This window comes from Bos mutus, chromosome 22 (assembly GCF_027580195.1).
Source record: "Bos mutus isolate GX-2022 chromosome 22, NWIPB_WYAK_1.1, whole genome shotgun sequence".
Taxonomy (NCBI): domain Eukaryota; kingdom Metazoa; phylum Chordata; class Mammalia; order Artiodactyla; family Bovidae; genus Bos; species Bos mutus.
Window position 1 is genome coordinate 30,923,435 of NC_091638.1, and position 20,720 is coordinate 30,944,154.

The following is a 20,720-nucleotide window of genomic DNA, read 5'->3' on the forward strand; positions in this document are numbered from 1 at the left end:
CTTTTATTGAGAGTAAGTAAAAATAGTGTCTCTGTTGTACTAGCCCAATTCAGAAAGGTTTGTCACAGAGCTCAGGTCAATACCATTGTATCATCATTGTATCATCTCAACTGGTGTTTCCTGAACCATCAGTGTTCTTTGGGGCTACACGGACTCTCTCTCCCTCTTCCAGCTTTACCAGGCATAGTAGGCTATAAAAGAGGGGTGTGAAGTTGTGATTAAAGAAACATCATGACCCAGAATTTCTCACACTCATCAGGCTAGGTAACCCCTTTTGTGTCTGTAAATACTTAGTTAACTGTCTTTGAAAAAAAAAAAAAAAACTGTCTCAGCAATAGGAAAGGAGAACATTGCAAGAGATATTTAATAACCTATATGTGGAAAGAATCTGAAAAAGGATATGTGTGTGGATCTGAATCACTTAGCTGTGTACCTGTAAGTCAACTACAATAAAAAGAATCATAGGAAAGGATGCTAGAAATTTTAATAAACAGCTTTTACATGGGAAGTCCCTCCTGTTTCAGCTGGTGATAAACGTCTACGTAGAGGCCTAGCGCTGGCCAGGCCTCCCCGTGTCATTCCCGCTGGGCCTCGGTGCGCTCTCGGTGGCTCTTCTAAGCATTCTCCCTTTCCTCACAGCTGAATCTGGTGTCCAGCGTCACCCTCTCCAAGTCTGCGTCAGAGGCTTCTCCACAGAGCTTACCTCACACTCCTACGACCCCCACCGCCCCCATCACTCCCGCCACCCAAGGCCCCTCCGTCATCACCACCACCAGCATGCACACGGTGGGCCCCATCCGCAGGCGGTACTCAGACAAATACAACGTGCCCATCTCTTCAGGTAGATCCTCTATTTTTGCCTCACATAGAGTTGTAATCAGCAGTGCTTGTCAACCAGCCTGTTTGTAAAAAGTGATAATTAATAGGACAATGATTCTTATTTAGCAGATATTGCGCAGAACCAAGAATTTTATAAGAACGCAGAAGTTAGACCACCATTTACATATGCATCTTTAATTAGGCAGGTAAGTAAACAATGCAGTTTGTGAAATTGCATCAGAAGGTATGTGTGTACAGGGATATATTGATGAAGTAGATTTAAAACCGTTTAGTATGCAAGCATGCTAAAACCTTTTCTATAAGGTTTTTTAAAACTGCAATATATAACATAATTGCTTTTGATTAAGTATTACAATACGATGTGATTATTAGGAAATTCATTTCACACAACAGTGAAAATGAGCCTGTTTAAAGATGGCAAGTCAATTATCACAAGCTACAGTAATCTCTGATCCCTAGAATTAATCTGGGCTCTAAATAATTACTGAGCTTTAATCAGCTAGTGAAATGTTTTGCATTTCTCTTTGATTCAGCTTTATGAATGACTAATAAATTAATATTTCTGTACGGAAACAGAAATAAAAACTCAAAACAATTAGATAATTCCATTTTGAATTTTGCTATTGAACTGGTAAATAGAACCATTCATCTTAGATCATTTCGTGAAACCTTTCTCAGGCTTTAGCTCAGCATCACAATTAGTTTCTATTTTCCAAAAATTGTATAATGACAGTTGTGCTGATTTGGTCATAAATTATCTTTTTCTGTTACTTTCACTTCACAGGCCATTCTCGAATCTCCAGAAAAGCAGCTAACACTAAACGAAATCTATAACTGGTTCACACGAATGTTTGCTTACTTCCGACGTAATGCCGCCACGTGGAAGGTAAGCTTTGTTGCAGGTGTGTTTAGTCTTGGATCTTGCCGTTTACAGGGGAGAGTTTGTTGTTGGTAACGTCTTGTAAGTTACAATAATATTGTTTTGATACATTCAGAGAGTCTTAATTTGTAGGAATATTGGATTGAGAAAATAATTACTGTGGCGTTAAAAATGCTGGGATGGAAGACTCCCTTACTTTGGCATCACATGGACCAAAGTTGTCTGCCTCTCTCTGGTTGGAATGGGAAGGAGGTTGTCTTGTGTACACAAACCTCACGCCTTGAGGTCTTTAGCCACCATCAGTATTTATTTCTGCAGAGACTGCATAGATAACTTTTTTCTTTAGCCATTAGTAATGTGGAAGAATGATGAGGTAAATGTGAGATAAGTGGAGAAGGCTGTACACCCCAAACACTAGCACAGTATATGGAAGTTACTACAGGAGAACCCTATATGTATATGTATGTATATGTATGTATGTATAAAAGTTGTGTGTTTTTTTTTAAGTGAAGAGACTGTCAGATATTCATTTAACTGTGGGGAAGAAAAGTAATTATGAAATAAATGACTTGACTGATACCATTTGCTCTAGACAAGTCATCCATAGCTCCAAGTGGGATGCCCCCAGCAAGGCTTGTGATCATACAACAGTCCTCAATCCAAGTTCCACAGTTAGTGTATAGATTATGTTAGTATTGATTGCATTGTATTAGATTAACCTTTCAGCAATTTTTGGATTTCCTCACTATAATTTCTGTTTTAATAATATTTTTGCTGTAGAAAAAGGGGCAGGTACTATTGGAGATTAATTATTTTTGCATATTTAATATCTAGAATTCTTATAACCCCCCAATTCTAAGACATTTAGAAATATTTAAAATGCAAATATTTTACATGGTTTTATTATAAAGATGATAGGGGTTTGTTATAGGGTGTAAATAAAACATGCTTTCCTTGAACTAGAAGTTTTCCTTGCTGCTTATTCACTTTATATGGGAGGAAATCAAACATGGAAAATACATTTCCTGTACTACATTTGTCATAAATTAGCATTTTTAAAACAAAAGGAATATAACTGTAGAATTAATTCTTCACACTTACAGAGTTATGAATAATGACCCAATGTACCTTTTTTCTATTAAGACACATGGGCACTGAAGGAACTTGGTTCAAAATATTCCTTTCTCTTCCTCAGCCTGCCCCGAGGAAGAGAAAATATAAAATAATCTTCAGCTATGAATGCTTTTCAGAATTTAGGAAGTATAAACATGAAGCAGACATTTTCTTCTAATTCCCTTTTACAAATAGCAAATGATCAGATTTTAAAATAATTACCAGTGTTGAATGTGATATTTAGGCTCAAATCTTGAGATTTAACTTTTTCATTTCTGTAAAGTGCCGGCAAAAATGCCATTCATATAAACAGTCCTAGGTGAAGTATTTAATGATTCATAAATACATACACTTTTCTCTCCATGTCCTATTTGTGCTGCGATCTTACACAAAAGTTAAAATTCCAGGTAAAAGTGATGACTGAGAAGAGCTCACTCACCTTTTCTGGGAAATTCTCTATTTCCAGTTGCTTGTGCTTGGATGTACAGTCTTCAAAAACAGAAACTTAAGTTTTGACCTTACATCTTAATTTATATGGCTGTACAATTTAGACAGTTCTAGAGCAGTCCTGTTTTTCAGACATGGCTTTTTCAGTTTTGTACATCTGATACTTACTGTAAAACAGTAGATATGATAGGATGAGGAGAAATGCTGCTTTCTGTTCCCAGTTTGGTGTCCTCTGGATACATGTACTCTGGATTTTTTTTTTTTTTTTTTTTTGGTAAGAAACTTGGGTTTATTTCAAGCACTTCAGTATTGTTCTAGGAGATAAAGAATGCTAAGGGTCTACTGTTATCTCTGCCTTTGTGCAATATAAAAAAGAAAATGCTTTTTAAAGACTCATATATATGTGGAGAAATATGTCCTACCAAGTATAATGCCAAATATTTTCCAGAGATTGTTGTTTGATAGAAACCTATCAAACCTGTTTGAATCAGGGGTATCCTTTTGTAGTCACTTGAAAGTCTTGAACCCACCCCAAGTATGCTGACATTGCTCAAAAATTCCTTGAGTATTTATCCTATGGCTTCTTTCTGTGAGCAGTTCCATCATGCCATGTGATAAAATTTATCTCATTACCTTCTAAATGAGACCAGAAAAATCACCCTTCTTTAGCATGACTCCTCACAGAGTCACCAGTGGTGATTATCCAAAAATGGAAACACCTCTCAAAGAACAGATCAAGATCTGCCCCTGGAAAGGATCAGGGAGAGAGGAAGCGGTGAAGGGAAGGAATACAGAATGTTTGAGCGATAGCAGTGTTGCTGAAATAAAGTGAAGGACTTAGGAGGGATGTGAGGTGTGGTATTAGTATCGTCTTCTTATGCCCCCATTGTCCCCTTATTCCCTGTAAGAAGAAAGTTGGGAGTAAATGACATGGGTTTCTTTGAAACATCCTCCTGTCCAGTTTTGAGTGTCAATAAGTTCAACCAGGAGAACTGAAGAGGTGAAGCTGTGCTTGGTACTTTACCTGGTAAGGGTTGTGGAATTTCCTAAAACTCAGGAAAGGTGAGATGTTAAAAACTCTTCACCCTTCAGTTGAGCTCCTCCTTTGGTAGGTTACATATGTCAAGGGTTTCAGTTCAGGAGTGACCAGAATTTACTTTTTACCCTAAGAAAGTTATATGTAAATAGAAGCCATCAAATTGCCATTGAGAGTTCTACTCATGGTTCCCTTTGGCATTTTCTCTGTTAATTAAAGCACTTACCCCTAGTAAGGGCCAGCTTTTATATATTTGGGAAGGTAAGGCATAGCTTGATAATGGATGCTCATCCAGTGAGGGTCATGTCATCCTCTGATCCTGTCAGATGCAGGAGGCGGTGCTCTCAGTGGTAAACAGCCAGTGTCCATTTCTTCTGAAGAAATCTGAGAAAATGGGTCAAAGGTGTTAAAGCCAAAACTTCAAAGAATAAAAAAGCAGCAGCAAAATGACTTAAACCATTTTTGTATGAGAGATAGTGAGTTTAAAGGTGACAGTTTTAAGCTTATTTCCTGATTTTAAAGTCATATTAACATTACTTTTCTATTTTGGCTGTGAAACATATTTGGGAGCTAATATTTTAGTATGAGAGACGAGTGGGTTTAAAAGGGACTGTTTTATGCTTGTTTCCTGATTTTGAAGTCATATTAACATTACTTTTATATTTTGGCTGTGAATCCTGTTTGGGGGCTAATACACATATTAAAAAATACTTCTGGTTAACTATTACCAGAGATTAGGCGAAAATGCCAAAGTACAGTTAACTCATCACTTTGGATTTTGATTTTTCTTTTTGGAAGAGGCACCCTTCAGCACAGGAGGGTCCTCCTAGGGGTGGGAGCTGCAGCTCTTGGGGATGGGTTTACAACTGTGGGCTGTTAGGCTGAATTTACTGCTGTTTTTGGAGTCTTTTTCTTATAGAAAATGTTCTCTCTTTTATACTTGCTGCAGAATGCAGTGCGTCATAATCTTAGTCTTCACAAGTGTTTTGTGCGAGTAGAAAACGTTAAAGGGGCAGTATGGACAGTGGATGAAGTAGAATTCCAAAAACGAAGGCCACAAAAGATCAGTGGGTACGTCCGCCATGTTTGAACTTCTTAGCCTAGCTTGGATCGCGCTAACCAGTGTCACGTAGAGGCTTTGGCTGCTAGACGGTGTTAGACCAAACACCTGGTTTCACGTTGTCTCAGTGAAGGGAAGCAAAAAAGCATTTCATCCCTCCTGTTTTGTATGCCCGCCAGTCCCCTGCCCTGCTTGCTGGTCTCTGTTGCATCACATGCTAGTAGCTTTTAGGTGGCGATGCATATTAACCCTCACAAACCATTGGCTTATGCTTATTGCATTTTATTTTCTTTTTCCTGTTCCCTGTATTGGATGTCTGTTCTGCCCCCAACCCTGCCTCTCTCCTTTTGTTGCCACTTCATCTCCTTTGCTGCTGCTCCTATCCCAGGGTGCCATTCGCACCAACCTCTCACTGCATAAGTGCTTTATCAGAGTAGAGGATGAGTTTGGGTCCTTTTGGACAGTTGATGATGAAGAGTTTAAACGTGGCCGCCATATTCAACGAGGCCGTCCTCGCAAATACTGCCCCGATGAAAACTTTGACGAGCTTGTCGCACAGTAAGAGCCTTTACTTGCTTTTGTTTTTTGTTTCTGCTGTTGCTTTGGCTTTGCATGGTTGACTCATCCCATAATAGTTTTGCATTTCACCACGTAGCAGTGCCACGGCTTTCTGCAACGGAACTAAATCGTGTGATTTGTACATGTATTGCTCTTGTTTCCCTTTGGAACACCAGTGCCCTGAATAATGCTTTTTTGACGTCTTTAATGCAAATACGGGTTGTCTTTTGATTCAGCAGCTTTACGGGGACCCCTATAACTCAGTGCTTTTGCGTGACCCCTAATTCCTCCAAGTGAAAAGGAAACTCTTCTTTAGAGTTAAAATGTGTATTTACTGGGGTAAATTTCTTTTATTGGCTCACACAGTATAACAGTATAAATGTAGTAAAATGAATGATAAAAGTGCTCCAAGCATAGGAAGGAAACTGGTTAACAATCCATCTACTTCCTTTAAGGATCATTGATCAATGTAGGTAATTTCCTCCCCAAAACCACCCCCACTTTCTGACCATATCCTCATGTGTGATTTTTTTTTTTTTTTAAGTATTTTTATCCTTCCTATCTAGAGATGTTCTTAAAACAGTATCTTGTCATCATTTGGTCAGTAAATGGACATATTCTTGTATGCTCACAAACTTGGCTGTGCCAGAGAGACGAACCAGCCTTGGCTGACCAACCCTCCCTGGAGTACCCCCCTCTTTCCTTTTGGCAGTAAATGAGCTTTGAAGACTTCTTCTTCAGAGCTACCCTGCCATTCCTCTAGCATTTGTTCTAGAACTCAAATCCTGAAGACGCTTAAGAGCCAGGATTCTTCCCGCCCACTCCCAGGAGACCTTGCTCACTGACATCCCAGAGCATCAGCCTTCCTGCTGGAGTCAGGGCAGCTGCTCCAAGTTGACAAAGGCTCATCCACGGAGGAAGTGCCCAAGCTAATTATTACATAGTCCGCAGTTTTACCCCCAGTTTGCTTGAAGAGCAAGGTCTGTCCAACTCGGAGGTGTTCACACAGACCAGCCCCTGGTGAAAGGGAGAAACCCGACTTTCCTTTGGGTTGGGGACTGGGAGACATTTCTGATTTGGAAGGATACCAGAAAGCTTAAGACTTAGCAAAGAACTCGGGGGGTGATTGTGTTTAACTTTGAGTTTTTATCTTTCTCTCACACAGTAACCCTTCCCTTATTAAAAACATGCAGACCAGCCACGCCTACTGTACACCTCTCAATGCAGCTTTACAGGTAAGACGAGCGGCCGCCCCGACTCTGTGGCGGAGGGACATGTCTCCCCCACTCATTTCAAAATATATTAGCCTCGCTCTAATTAGATATTAAATTTTAATTCCGTTAAACTTTTTTCTTAAGTGCACAAAGCATCGTACTCCCTGGAGGCAAACACATCGGGCTGCTTCAGCATTAGCAGGATGCTTAGCATTTTGAATATTGTGGCAAAAAAATTAAAAGTTCACTTATTAATATTTATCAGCAGTATCATAATTTCCATCCTCTTATTTCAGAATTTCACTTGAGGCAAAAATACCACAAGTGTAATTACTCTAGCACAGCTATTAATGTGCTGGATGATAGGCTACTGTATCACATGACCTTCTATTGTTCACGGGTTTAAAGAGAAAGCAGAGCTTTTTTATTTCTTCTCCTTCTTTTAAAGTCTATTTTAGCATCTTTTCATTGCGGAGGGAGGAGGCTGGGTCTGGTTCGCTTGGTAAAAGTAAACTGTTTTTGTTCAAGCGATAGAGTTAGACTCTAGGTTTCCAGCAGATTGCTCAAGGTTACATAATAAGCTTGCAGGATGTTTGTCTCCTACTGACAAACCAAGCCGTCCTTACGTAACCGGTGTTACCAGTGGTAGGGGGTGAAGACACGGGGTTTGAGCAGGAGGGAGGTAACCTTCCTGATGTGAGTACCAGGGCAGCCCTGGCATCTGTCAAGCCTTCTAATTATTGCACATCTCAGTTACCAAACAATCAAGTCACGGCCAAATCGAGAGAGGACTGGAGTACACTGTACTGAACATACCTGGGCAGGGCCGTCCTCCCAAGTTCATAGGTGGACAGGGTCCTGGGGACCTTCGAAGCCTGTGTTCTTGACACAGATGTGACGAAGTCTTGTGCCCATTCAATGGGCCAAAATTAAAATTTCCCGAGGGAAGGGCACAGAGAAGCAGATGTCTTAAAAAGGCTCCTTAAGGGGATGATAGTGATGAAAACACAATGGACACACTCGGCATTAAGAGGAACAAAGTTGGCTGAAGAGGCTTTAGAACAATCTTCCTGTTCTCACTGAGCACCTGCCCGGCGTTCTAGAGAACCGTTTTCCCAGTTTACGCAGCGAAGGCTTCGGGCTTCTGAGGATGGAGCATCCACAGCCGTAACACACTTTGAGTTCAGAGGCAAATTCACTCAGCTTAGCTTTTCAGTAATTATATTTATATATATATATTTATATATATATATATACACATACACACACACAGCCCAAACCAAATTTAATAGGAGGAACTACTTTCTGTGTTTCTTTTAATTACTTGTAGTTTACACAGTAACTTTAGAAAAGCAAATGAAGGCACGCTTAGATGCCGCCACTGTAAATACCATTCATTAGTAGCTTATTTTCCCTGGAGTCTTATGAAGTGTGAATTTAAAGGCTGCTCTATCTGGAATGGTATTCAGATTACAAGCACATTTGACATTCATGAGGCTGCCAGGCAAAAAAAAAAAACAACACAGCCCACCAGCAGCAGTGATCCTCCAGCCTCTGGATCCTCTTAACTTTGTGACTAATTTCCACTAGGGTGCTTTCTCTTTACAGAACTGCTCACGCTTTACTTCTACAACATTTACCTTTGGCCCTGCACCCTTTCTTTCTTTCAGTGATAGCCCCAAACTCGCCCACCATTTTCCCAAGAATCCTTTGTATCTATCCTGAGGTGAGCTGAATACCTGGGTCTCAAGTCATGATTTGAGGAATGGATCTTCTCCCTCTCCTCCCGGAGTTTGGGTCCTTGGTCAGTAGACAGTCCCCTCAGACAACTTGCCACCGTGCACCTTAAATAAAGAGTCTACCAGCAGGCCTTCCCTTCCTGCCCACTTCCATTTTTTCAAGGCAAGTAAAAATAATAGTGGAACAACATCTTCAAAAGATTACTAGAGCAACATAACGCGTGATATACAATATATAAAATAGGACAGCAGAATCCACTACAGAAATAAAACATTGGACTCGGGACAGATTGCATTATGCTCTGAAAAAGTGAAGTAACTAAGGGTAACCGTAAAGCTTCATATTTATAGACTGCCTCTCCCCGCTGGGATCTCAGAGCAGTTAAGGCTCCAGGAGGGACAGGACTTAAGCATCTTCGGTTTGGGGGGGTAGAGGGGCCAGTGTGATGTGAAACCTCGTGCTCTGCATTGGACCAGTCCTTTATAAAATCTGTAACCCCTTGCTCCACAAGGGACATCAAGTACAAAAAGAGCCACTAGGTTAGACCTGAGCCGTTGGTGGAAAGTTTTCTAAGCTCGGGTAGGTGGCTCTGGTCACTCACGCAGAGAATGTCCAAGAAGCTGTCTTGTGTAGGAGCGACCGGGTTTCTCACTGCAGCCCACGTTGTCATTTTTTTAAAAGAGGCGCACACTGGTTTTCTTCATTTATGTCTTTTTTTGTCTGAGAATCAAGGGATCGGTGTAAGTAAGTGCTTACCTTTGGATGCCTTTCACCAGTGTCAGCCCGTGTTTTATGATCCAGTTCCCATCGGAAATGGCCTTGACCCAGAACACACTGAGAGCCACAGAGAATGAATCATCCTGAAAAGGTTGCCCTGTCCGTAGGATGGCCAGCTCATCCCAAAGCATACGTTCTTTGGAGCACTTCAGTGTTGTATGAACTTCTCCATCTTTGACTGGAGAAGCTGCAAGAAAAAAACAGCAAGCTAGAGCTTGGCCCCACTCTTGCCACCTTCTGACTGTAAAAGTGAAAGAGACTCACTAATGGTCCCAGCAGAACTTCCGTGTCAGGGAGAAACAGGGCCACTGTGTCGTCTGAAGTAAAGGCAGCCAGTATGTGTGTCCGGCTGCAGTTTGGTGTGGGGCGGATCAGGCAACGGGTCTGACTTTTCACTCTGCCAAAAAAAGACAAAATGTTTTATTGCAATTACAAGAGATCTGTTGAAAAAAGTACTTGATGCAAATTATTTGACAAACTGTAGGAGAGTGAGGAATGTTCAGATGTGCTGTTCGTCAAGATGAGTTCACCACATTTGGAAATGAAAATGGGATTTTTTTTCCCCCACTTTTTAGAAGAAGGCAGTTACATAAATTCAGAAGTGGAGGGAAGGAAAAGCCGTGGGCTTGCAGTGGGCCTGGCTTCGAAGTCATCCCTAGCCAATGCTGTGTTAGGTGTGGGCAGGTCATCCGTCCCTGGATCTCGAAGGCGTTTCTGGCTTTGGACCTTGTACAGCAAGTGAGACTGTGATTGTCTAACATGCAGATTCCCTGCAGCCCAGCTCCTCACCTGTTCTCTCTCCACTTTCGGGTTTTACTTGGTCTCTAGAGCCAGGGTTTCTAGAATCGTTTGGACTCTTGTATCACTGGCCAGTTGGAGTCACTGCACCAGATTGTCCTGTGATTGTACTTTTACCTCATTAGGATGGAAAACCAGGCCGAGTGTAGTCTGCAAGGGAACGAGTTTGATAAATCTTGGTCTAATTACAGCTGCCAGGTTTTGAAAGTCTGTCCTCTTTAAGAAAATGCAAAGTTACTAGGTCAGAATCATGACCCAAATGAAGCAGTATGGACACTTTAGCCCAGTGAGAGGTCTGACTGGTGTCTGCCTCTCAGACTGGGTGGTCGTTTTATTCCAGTGCAGTAAGACAGGAAATGAACAGTACATCCAACCATAGGGTTTAGGATATCTTTCTTTTTCTCTCCATTTCCACACTTTTTTAGCTGACACTCAACTTAGAGTGACTTTGTAACCTTCAATATGGATGTACTTACGTACCCCCAAAGAAATACAATTTACAGCTTCCTTTTGCCAGAGATTTCTTTTTTCTTTGGTCTTCAAATTCCAGATGATTGGTTGGAACCTGAAAGATTGCATAGAGTTACCTTCAACCAGTTATCTCAGACTACACTAAAAAGATTCAAAAATCATTAAAACAGAAATGATGGGGAGGGGAGATAAAAATTGATTCCAATTCTATAATCTCTTCCTTTTCTATAGGATCTGAGACATACATGTTTATGGAAGTTCTCATAAGTTTGGGCTCTGCAGCCAGAATAATCTGATCAAATCTTTAATATCCAATAGTGGAGTCATCGAAGTGGATAAAGAAGTGAAAATTCCGTTACATTTCCCTGTGATCTGGAAATATTCAGTTCCTCTTGAAAAAAGGCTTCAGACAGAAAACTCGTTATGAGATAGCCTTGTCTAAAGCTTGTGCCTCCACTCCACAGGCGCCTCGGTCCCTCCAGCTATAGCTCTTTGGAACCCAGCTTGGGACACGTGTCATCATCAGCTTGACTCTTAAATCACAGCCCTTCTAGACCTGTTAGAAACTTGTCTTTGCCAACTATACCAGAATGACTGTAAACTGAAGACCATCGAATCCACCTGTAATTGATAGCCTCCCTGTCTGTACACCCTGTGTCTTCATGCATTTTCTTTGGGTTGATGGCAGGCTTCGATGGCTGAGAACAGTATACCTCTATACACTACCGCTTCCATGGGGAACCCCACTCTGGGCAACCTGGCCAGCGCGATCCGGGAAGAGCTGAACGGGGCGATGGAGCACACCAACAGCAACGAGAGCGACAGCAGTCCGGGCAGATCCCCTCTGCAAGCTGTGTGAGTACTGCCCACCTGCAGCACCTCTGCCATCAGATCCCCCTGGTTTTCTGTCACACGAGCCTTGCTCTGACTGCTGTCAACACCTTTTCTGTCATTTCCGACTTCCTAGAACCCAGGGAGAAGTGGGTGCTTCCAGAATTGTTCAACTCGGTTCGCAGCTAAAAGGACCACTTACTTATTATATCCGACCCATAAAAGCAGTAGGCTTCCTGCAGCCCCACAAATGCCCAGAGCCACAAAGGGGAGTGCTTTTTGCCCTTGCTCCGTCAGCTCAGGCCATTATTTCAGCCACCTTACCTTTTCCTCCTAGAAGCGGTATGCATCCTGTGACACAGTTCACTGTCTGTCCGACGTGCCGGCGTGCTGAACCCAGCAGGGCGGGAAAGGATGCTTGTTTACTTGGTTGTGGGATAATGGTGAGCCGCGCACGCCACGCTGAAGCGCTATTACCAAGCATTAATGATGGCACGAAGGAAAGACGGCATGATTTATAGATTGCTCTTAAAATATCAAAAGGAAAATTAATAGGGGCATTATAGCAGCAGACGGCAGTATAATGAGCACGCCCAGGACCGTGCAGAGTGCTGGCTGAGGGCTGTCTGTCCTGCGTGTGTGTGATGCCCCTGGGGGTGGGCGATGGGAGGCAGGCAGGGTGACACCACTCCCTCTCTCGCAAGAAGAGTTTCAAAAAGAAACCCCATTTTCCCACGTAGGATTCACCAGGGATGCTCTAGAATGACAGCTTCTCCCTTTTAGCGAGTGTCTGTAAAACCAACGCCCGCTTTAAAGGAGTAAACCAATGCAGTGTTTACCATGCTGTCAGTTCCTAGAAATAGAGCCCTTGTCTGCACAATGCTTCTGAATTACTGACCAACATCTTAGTTTAAGAGCATTTGAGTGATCAGAATGGAAAATATGACCTGTGGCAATTAGCAACAGAATGAATTGGCATCTAACAACAAAGGCAAAATGCTGCCTGCCAGTATGGGTAATTGGTGGCTTTGGAGGAATCTGAAATTTGATTATTTAGCATTTGAATTTCATGCCCAAAGTGCTTTGAAAAGGATCTTTAAAGATGAAAATAGTCTTTGTAAATTCATAACAACAGTCCCTTAGCATTTACTCCACAACATTTTAAGAACGTGTTTATCTCTCTCACGCTGCCACTGCCGTATATCATGCTTCCTCCAGCAACCTGGTGTTTCTGACTTTATTATCACACCCGCATTCATCTTTAAATCATTGTCATGACAGGAGTATTTACTAAGATATTAAGGAAGTTCAGAGCAAATATAAATTGTTATGTATGCTACTTCAGGAAGTACTTACTGTGGAGCAAAAGCGTCTGAAGCTGCTGAGTGGAAGAGAGTTTTTCCTAGTATCCACAGAACTCCAAGGTTTCGTTCCTGTGTTTACAGTAAAAGAAAAAAAATGACTAAAAAAAATAAAGGAAAGATATTTGGATAAAAACTCACACAGCAGTTTTGAGTGATGCTAATTTTGCTGTATAAGATAGTTACTATAAAGTTAATTTATGGAAACTTTGAGTTAACCCCAGTATAACAGAAGTCTTGTTTTATAGCTGTCAGTTTAATTTTTAACAAAGTGAAGATTTTACTGATGTGTTTTTTTTTTTTTTTAACCTGTATAAAGATGTCAAAAAGCATACTGTTTGTTGCTCAGATCTCACAGGTATACAGTACAATAAATTATTTTGCTAAAAAGAATTATATGTCATCAGCCCATTTCCTATGCCTACTCTTGGTGCTGGAGATGGTTACCCTTTTTCATCTCACAATTCCATTAAGCAAATTCTATAATGATGGAGTTTGAATTCTTATCTAACATGCATTACCTGCTATGACGCAGATTGTCTCCTAAGCTTTCTATTCTATTGGAATAACTCAGATTGTAAACTTCACAGCAAGGCTTAAAGGACCCTGTTGGTAACGGCCCACCTGCTATCTAGTGTTGACATAGAATTCCTTCTTACCTTCCCCGTGACACTCAAATACCACTGCATTTTTTTCTCTCTCGGAACACTACCAAGTAACCCAGAAGTATGGCTTTGGAGTATTATCCGTTCATCCTGCGAGGAGCTAAAGGAGCTGTCGTACAAAGCACGTACTCCATGCTGTCTCCACACCCTCTGAACATAGTGCCTTTAGACAGCAGTCAGCTCGCTTTCAAAACTCTGCTGTTCCCACAGTGGCTAAACAAAGCAGTTAGATCTAAGAAGGAAAATGTGGGGTTTGCACAGTTATTCCCTGGAAGCCCTTTCGGAAGCAGAAGTCAGAGAGAAGGGAGGAGGTGACCAGTGAGCGTGGAAGGCGCCACGCGCGGCTCTGTTTCCCAGGATGCAGGGGGGTGACTATGAAGCACAGGGTCTGAAGGAGGCTGCAGCTTACCTGAAATGGATCTTGCATGGAAAGCCATCCTTTCCCATTCTCTAAAGCCCTGCTTGCCCATGTTCCTGCAGTGGCCCCACTCAGCGGGGGGCGTCTGCTGGTTTCACGGAATATCGTGAGTTGGATCTCATTTCCCTGGAGTTCCAAGAAGCCTTATTACCATCTCACCTGGTTGTATTGGCAGCTTGTCACACCATAGATCTGATCAGTTCACCTTTGCTGGGGCTCCACTCGATAGTAGGTGCTGGGTTTGAATCAGGGTGCACAGGGTCGTCACCTGTGTCTTTGGGATGGAAAATAATCTCACTGAAGTTTGCCTGCAGATTGCAGGGGGAACCAAATACTCTCCCATGCGAACCTACCTTGTTGGGGTTGGGGGAAGTGATACATACCTGATTTTTTCTTTTGCCTAGCCTAACATTTGTCAAAGTCTCAAATTATAAAGCAAGAACTTCATTAAGACTCTCCAGTTGTTCTAGGGTCTCCCCCCTCTCCCACCCATAGCCTTGTATCATTTCTGTCATCAGATTCAGCTTTATAAACCTAAAAAGATGAATATATCTGGTAGTGTGAAGAAAAATGAAAATGGGAAACACAGCTGACTCACAGTTCAGGCAACACACAACCCTAAAACACTCTTGTCCAAACTGTTACTAGAACCATGCTACCAGAGGACAGGAGGGGGTGAAGTAACAGTTCAACAGTGCTAATATGAAGCCCAAACATAAAGTGACGTTCACCATTGTCAGTCACCCGAGAAACACTGCTGAAGGTAACTGGAACTTTCCTTGTACCTGCTCAGCAACACACCGTATTTGAAAAGCAACACTTGGGGCTGATGAGGTTGAGTTTAAATTGATAGAGCTTCTCTGGAAATTAACATTGCAATAAATCACAAGAACCATAAGATGTTTTAGCCTCTGCTCCAACAATTTCATTCTCAGACATTTATCCTAAGCCGGTAAATCAAGTATGGATAGAAGTGGTCACTGTATTACAACAAAGAGCACAGCAGGGTTGAAAGGTACAGAGGCGAGAAAAAGACAGTCCCAAATGCCCAGTGTTAAGGGGTAACATGTCAGTCAGCACAGTGCTCATACAGTCAAAAAAATTAAAACTAAAGGTAGCAAAATAACATTCCTGCTATGTTTGCAATATGTGAAAACATGACCCCAAATGGGAGAGGATAGACAAAACAAAACATCCTCCCTTAACTAGGGTTTATAGGTGATTTTTTTTAAAAAAGGAATAAAAATCCACACACCCAATTCTTCCCGAAAGAATACAGGGGAGGGGCCTACGGGGGCTGACTTCCCAGGCATGCGATGAACACAGTCTCACAAAGATCCCATGCTTGAAAGTTTTAACGCTCAGCTGTTTCCATCTGGAAAGTCTCAATGAATTTTTCAAATGCATTTTCATTTCACACTGGACTCTGCAAATTATGCATCTGGTCCGGATCTTGACGCTAAAAACAAATAAATAGGACCATTAACAAACTAAGAATAGTCGGAGCCAAACTAGTGAAACATACTCTAATACAACCTGGGCGTATTTCATTTTGCACATAGTTTGTAAGAACACAGGCTCTGTTTTTTAAAAGCTATTTATCCCGACATCCACCTCCAAACACTACTCTCCAGGCTTCGCTAATTAGGAGTCCAGGAGGTCCCCGTGGCAAGGGCAGTCCGGAGCACTCCTCTGTTGGTTTTTCAAGGTTCAAGTGGCCTTCAGGGTTTGCATACAACATCAATTATTTAGGGAGGCAGCAGTCCCCAGCTCCACCTCTTATTACTAATACTTGATAAAGTCGAATGAAAAAATCCACCCTTGGTAGCCGGTCCCTGCAGTGGGATCTTTTTTTTTTTTTTCTTTTAAAACTTGAATGGGGATCGGGTTTTATAACTTGAATGGCTCTTTTACATATCAAAAGCCCCACAACTGAAAGTAATTTGTATTTGCAAAAGGATCAGTTGTAAATATGATTTATGCATATGCAACATTTCTCAGTTGTTATCGGAGAGGTTTCGTGTGGTCCCTCGCCGGCCCCTTCGGGTGAACTGTGCGCTGGGCTGTAATGAGCGCGTTGGCAGATCTCATCAGAGCCCAGCGCGTCCCGGTGGCCGCTACCAGCCGGGGCCTCTTGTTTAGTCTTGTTTACAGCTGACAGCGTTATTATTCTGACCGGGGCTCCGCTTTCTTATCATATTGTTGTGTTGAGCGCACCTTTTCCTCTCCGTTTGTGTTTCCTGGCAGGGCTTTTCTTGCCTTATTGACAGTTTGTAAAAATATGCATTAATTTGGAGTTTCCAGCATGTATCATGGTGTCTCTCTGCTGTGTTTGCTTGAAGTTGATTAATGATAGACCCTCGCTTGGGGTCGGTCTCCGGAGAGCTCTTTCACAGGTTCTGCATGTTAACTAGCAAAGCAGAACACACAGAGAGCTGCGATTAGCCCAGCCTCCAGTTTTTGGCCCCCACGAACTACCCTTGCATTACCGGTTCTTGGTTCATGGGATTGTTTCAAGGTTTGTTTTCCTCCATGCAGGAGGCCACTCCGGGGCCTGTTAGCTGACCCAAAGTGTGTCCTTGGCCTAGCAGCATCAGTGCAGAGCTGGTCAGAGATGGAAAGTCTCAGGCTGCATTTTAACCAGAGCCCATGTTAATGCGCGTGCACATCACACTGTAAGAAACCCCATGGGAGGACACACCCACGGGTGCTTCCATCCAGAGACTCTTCCGGGATGGTGGGAACCTCCCTCCGTGCAATCCAGTATGGTTGTCAGTAGCCTACGCGGTGGCCCTGGAGCACATAAAATGTAGCCAGTGCAACTGAGAAGCACAGTTTTAAACTGTCTCAATTTTGGTAGTCACACGTGGTTAGTGGCTGCTGTATAGAACGTCACAGCCCTAGACTGTGGCTTCTGTGCTACCCAGAACACCCAACTTACCTTGAGTTGGGAAGTCCCCTCAGTGAACCTTCTCTTGCTTTTCCAGGCATCCTGTACACGTCAAAGAAGAGCCTCTGGACCCCGAGGAAGCTGAAGGGCCACTCTCCTTAGTGACAACAGCCAACCACAGTCCAGATTTTGACCACGACAGAGATTACGAAGATGAACCTGTCAATGAGGACATGGAGTGAACATCTGGGCAGGCCAACCCCAAGAGTGTGAAGATTGGGGGGAAAAAAACACACACACAAAACAAAACATGTCAAAAGTTGGCAGTGAAATCGTTCTCCATTGGTTGTACAGTCTGGAGGATTTTTCACTACATTTTGACAACTTTGCAATGTGTTAACTCTTAGTGCCATCAAGAATCCCATTTGGGAGTATTTTTGATTTTTCTACTTTTTGTTGAAAAAAGGAATTTGTACTCTGTGCATTGGATGGACTTGTTTGGTACTGGGGATTTTCCTCTCTTAACAGTCAACATCAGTGTTGTAAATTCGCTAAACTGATTCACTTTTAGCAGCAGACTTTGAACTGCAGTCCTGCCGACATTGCACAACGAGGACACCCAACTGAGCATGTGCGCCTGAGCTGCAGACCAAGCCTCTGCCCAGAATCCAAGGATTCCAATGGACGACCTATTTGCACAGTACTGCATGTTGATTATCACTGCCTTTACTCCTTTTTTTTTTTTTTTTTTGCTTCCAGTTGGGATGGGGAAGGCCTTTGTGTGTGTATTGGGGGGAGGGTTTAAAAATAATTATCCCAAACTTTTTAATGTATTGCCTTTTTTTTTTTTTTTTGGCTTCTCCTATACCATTTTAAGTTCTGACCTCAGGCCTCCATTTGGGCCCGCGGCCTCTTGGAGGCTTCAAGTTTTCTGTACCTTGTGATGAATGTTAATAGGTGTTTTTATTATACAAAGCTGAATGTCATTTCTCGTTCGTAGTTTTCTGTCACTCATTCCATTTCCCTTCAGACATCACCACTGTTTTCTCAAAAGTCAGAAAACATTCCGTTTTGGTCTTTTGCAAAAAGGTCCCAAATGCTGCACTCTACATGTGAAGGTCCTCTCACCCAGATGTGAAGTTCCTGCCAGAAAGAGAATGAATGACAGAAAAAAAAAAAAATAGAGACACCCTAGGAACCATGCAGATTCATTTCACAAAGCAGTATTGGAATGTGGGAAGCGGGTTGTTTCAGATTTTCCTCTTTTTTTTATTTTAAATATCGTATCTACCGTCATTCTTAATAAATGCCACAGCATTTACCAGCACAAGGAGACATAGGCAGCAGCCCCTCTTCCCCCAAAACCAAAAAAAAAAAAAAAGCACTGACCGCGTGGCTGTAGAAGGCTTCCCTGGGATGACCTGGTTGAGATGGGCCTCAAGCTCTCGCAGTTGTTAAAACCAGCATGAGTTGCTTTGTTTGCAAAATGGCCCCAAAGCTGGCTTCCCTGAACAACTCTGCTGCAAGTGCCGGTGGCCCCCAATGGAAACATGCATTCAGACCTGCTTGGTGGCATTCATCTGTTTGAATGCAAATCAGATTTCAATTTGAACTTGTTCTGTGAGTTAATGAGGACTGGGCTCAGCAGAAGCTGAGGAGTTAATTTCCACTGTGCGGACCTGGTGCAGCAATGCCGTCTGTGAGCCGGCATCACCCCACCAGTCCTGTCTTGGAAGCCAGCAGCGCGAGGCGTCAGGTAGATGGGAGCTCAGCCCAGCCTTGGGCTCTTGGGGAGACAAACAGGACGTGCAGGACGTGACGCTCATAGGTCAGTTCAGCCTCAGTCCTTGGACCCCTGAACGCTTACTTGCACCCCCTTTCCTGACATTTATTTATCTAGGACTGTAGCTCTTGTTTTAGTTCGAGAGCCGTTTGGAGAGCTTAATTTATATGCTTTGTACCTTTTTTCCCCTAAAATTACCAAAGATATTCCACAAAGTTAAATTATGTTCTCTGTTTTTATGCTTTATCTGATGAAGCCAAATATCCTCTTCTTGTTGATCAAAGGAGGCAAAATAATTTAGAGGCAATTGATGAGATATAGGCTATTGCTAACTTGAGACAACTGCTCCTTCATCATAGAGGACATTTAGGAGACCAAGTAGGTAATGGAACCAAAGTAGTTACTTTTTTTTTTTTTTTTTTAATCATTTTTTGTTGTTTGTTTTTTTCCTACAGAGACCAAAACTCATTCCTGTAAAGAGAAATTACGGGGCTACTGAAGGGAGAAATAGGATACAGTATTAAGGGTGTACCATCTCCAAGGAAAAACAAAAACAGTGTATGGCATATGAAACTTAGGGGGTGTCCAGTCCAGGAGACAGTTATGGTAAAATGAAGGTAAAATTCAGAGAGAACAAAAAAGCTTCCACAATTGAACTAGACCATGTAATAGTATTTCTAGAAGACATTTCTTTTCAAAGAAAGATTGTATGCCACTTTTGTTTAAAGACTGTGCTATGATCACTGCGTTCATTTTAGTTTCTCTTGTCATATATATCCTCCAGGTTTTTGTTTTATTTTTTAAAAGGTTTTCTTTTTGTCCTTCCTTTCTTTCAGATTAGGCTTGCCTCAGCATTTTTCATTAAAAAAAAAAAAAAAAGTAACATTCCTGTCCACTCACAAGCTTGGTAGAAAAACTTCTTTGGCAGTTACTTTTGAAGCTTCACACTGCTTTCTCTATAAAGGGCAGTCTGTGGTCACTCGAGACTTACATTTTTTTTTTTTCCCCAACTTTTCCAGGCAGCGTCATGATGTGCAGGCAGTAGCCAGACAGGGTCATGGGAAGGGGGCCCTGAGCTTCTGAACGGAGTGGTTGCTGGTTAGTTTGGTATTCAAAAGAGGATAAAAATCTGGTAGATTAGTTCATTCTCAGCATGTGTAGCTAGACATGAGTAAAGTTAACAGCATGAGAAACTGTTAGTACGCATACCTCAGTTCAAACCTTTAGGGAATGATTAAAATTAAAAAAAAAAATACATTTCACTCAGTTGCACTTAGTCGTATGTCTTGCATGCTTAGTCTAAAGACTGTAGCAAAAGAAAAAAAAAATTAGATTTTACATATCTTTGCAGGTATCACAGCCTTGCAGAAGAACCAACTGAAAAAAAAAAAAAAAAAGAATCTCAGGCTTTACAGCAAGCAAACTTCACTCTGATTTTTCCAATTCTGATTCTGTATCCCTTGGGGGTAATCCCAGTTGCTTCTTTAGGATGGGGTTTATTATGTTGTACATATATCCCGATGTGTCTGTGTGACTCTTTGTCTTTTTTGGGGGAGGGCGGAGGGTGGTTCTTTTTTTAGATATTGTTCCTAAAAAGGAATAAATGCATACACCTGTTTGTCAAAACACCTTTGCTTTTTGTGCAACTGCTTTATATTAACAATACTTAAGGAAAAAAAAAAAAGCTTTGGAAAAAAACTACTGTATGTAATGGAATTGCAGAATATGCTGCACATGTATTTTATTTAGTTATTCTTGCTTTAAGAATATCGGATGACATTTCCTGACATGTGGGAGGGAAAAACTCCCAAACTTTTTTTTTTTTTTGGCTTTTAAAT

The 20,720-nt window shown here is 41.9% G+C and overlaps 1 protein-coding gene across 13 annotated transcripts in view; it reads left to right on the forward strand.

Annotated features, from left to right (window-relative positions):
* FOXP1 (forkhead box P1) overlaps nt 1–20,282 on the forward strand; it is a 625,652-nt gene extending 605,370 nt beyond the window's left edge. For 11 of the 13 annotated variants that reach the window (XM_070359713.1, XM_070359711.1, XM_070359708.1 and 8 more), the window contains 7 exons: nt 640–841; nt 946–1,025; nt 1,625–1,726; nt 5,266–5,387; nt 7,100–7,169; nt 11,623–11,789; nt 17,197–20,282. In XM_070359713.1, coding sequence (XP_070215814.1) covers nt 640–841; nt 946–1,025; nt 1,625–1,726; nt 5,266–5,387; nt 7,100–7,169; nt 11,623–11,789; nt 17,197–17,341 — 888 coding nt within the window. In that variant the 3' untranslated portion in view covers nt 17,342–20,282. The remainder of the gene's footprint in view (nt 1–639; nt 842–945; nt 1,026–1,624; nt 1,727–5,265; nt 5,388–7,099; nt 7,170–11,622; nt 11,790–17,196) is intronic. The other 2 variants (XM_070359720.1, XM_014483025.2) reach the window with 1 other exon arrangement.
* The last annotated feature ends 438 nt before the right edge of the window (nt 20,283–20,720 follow it).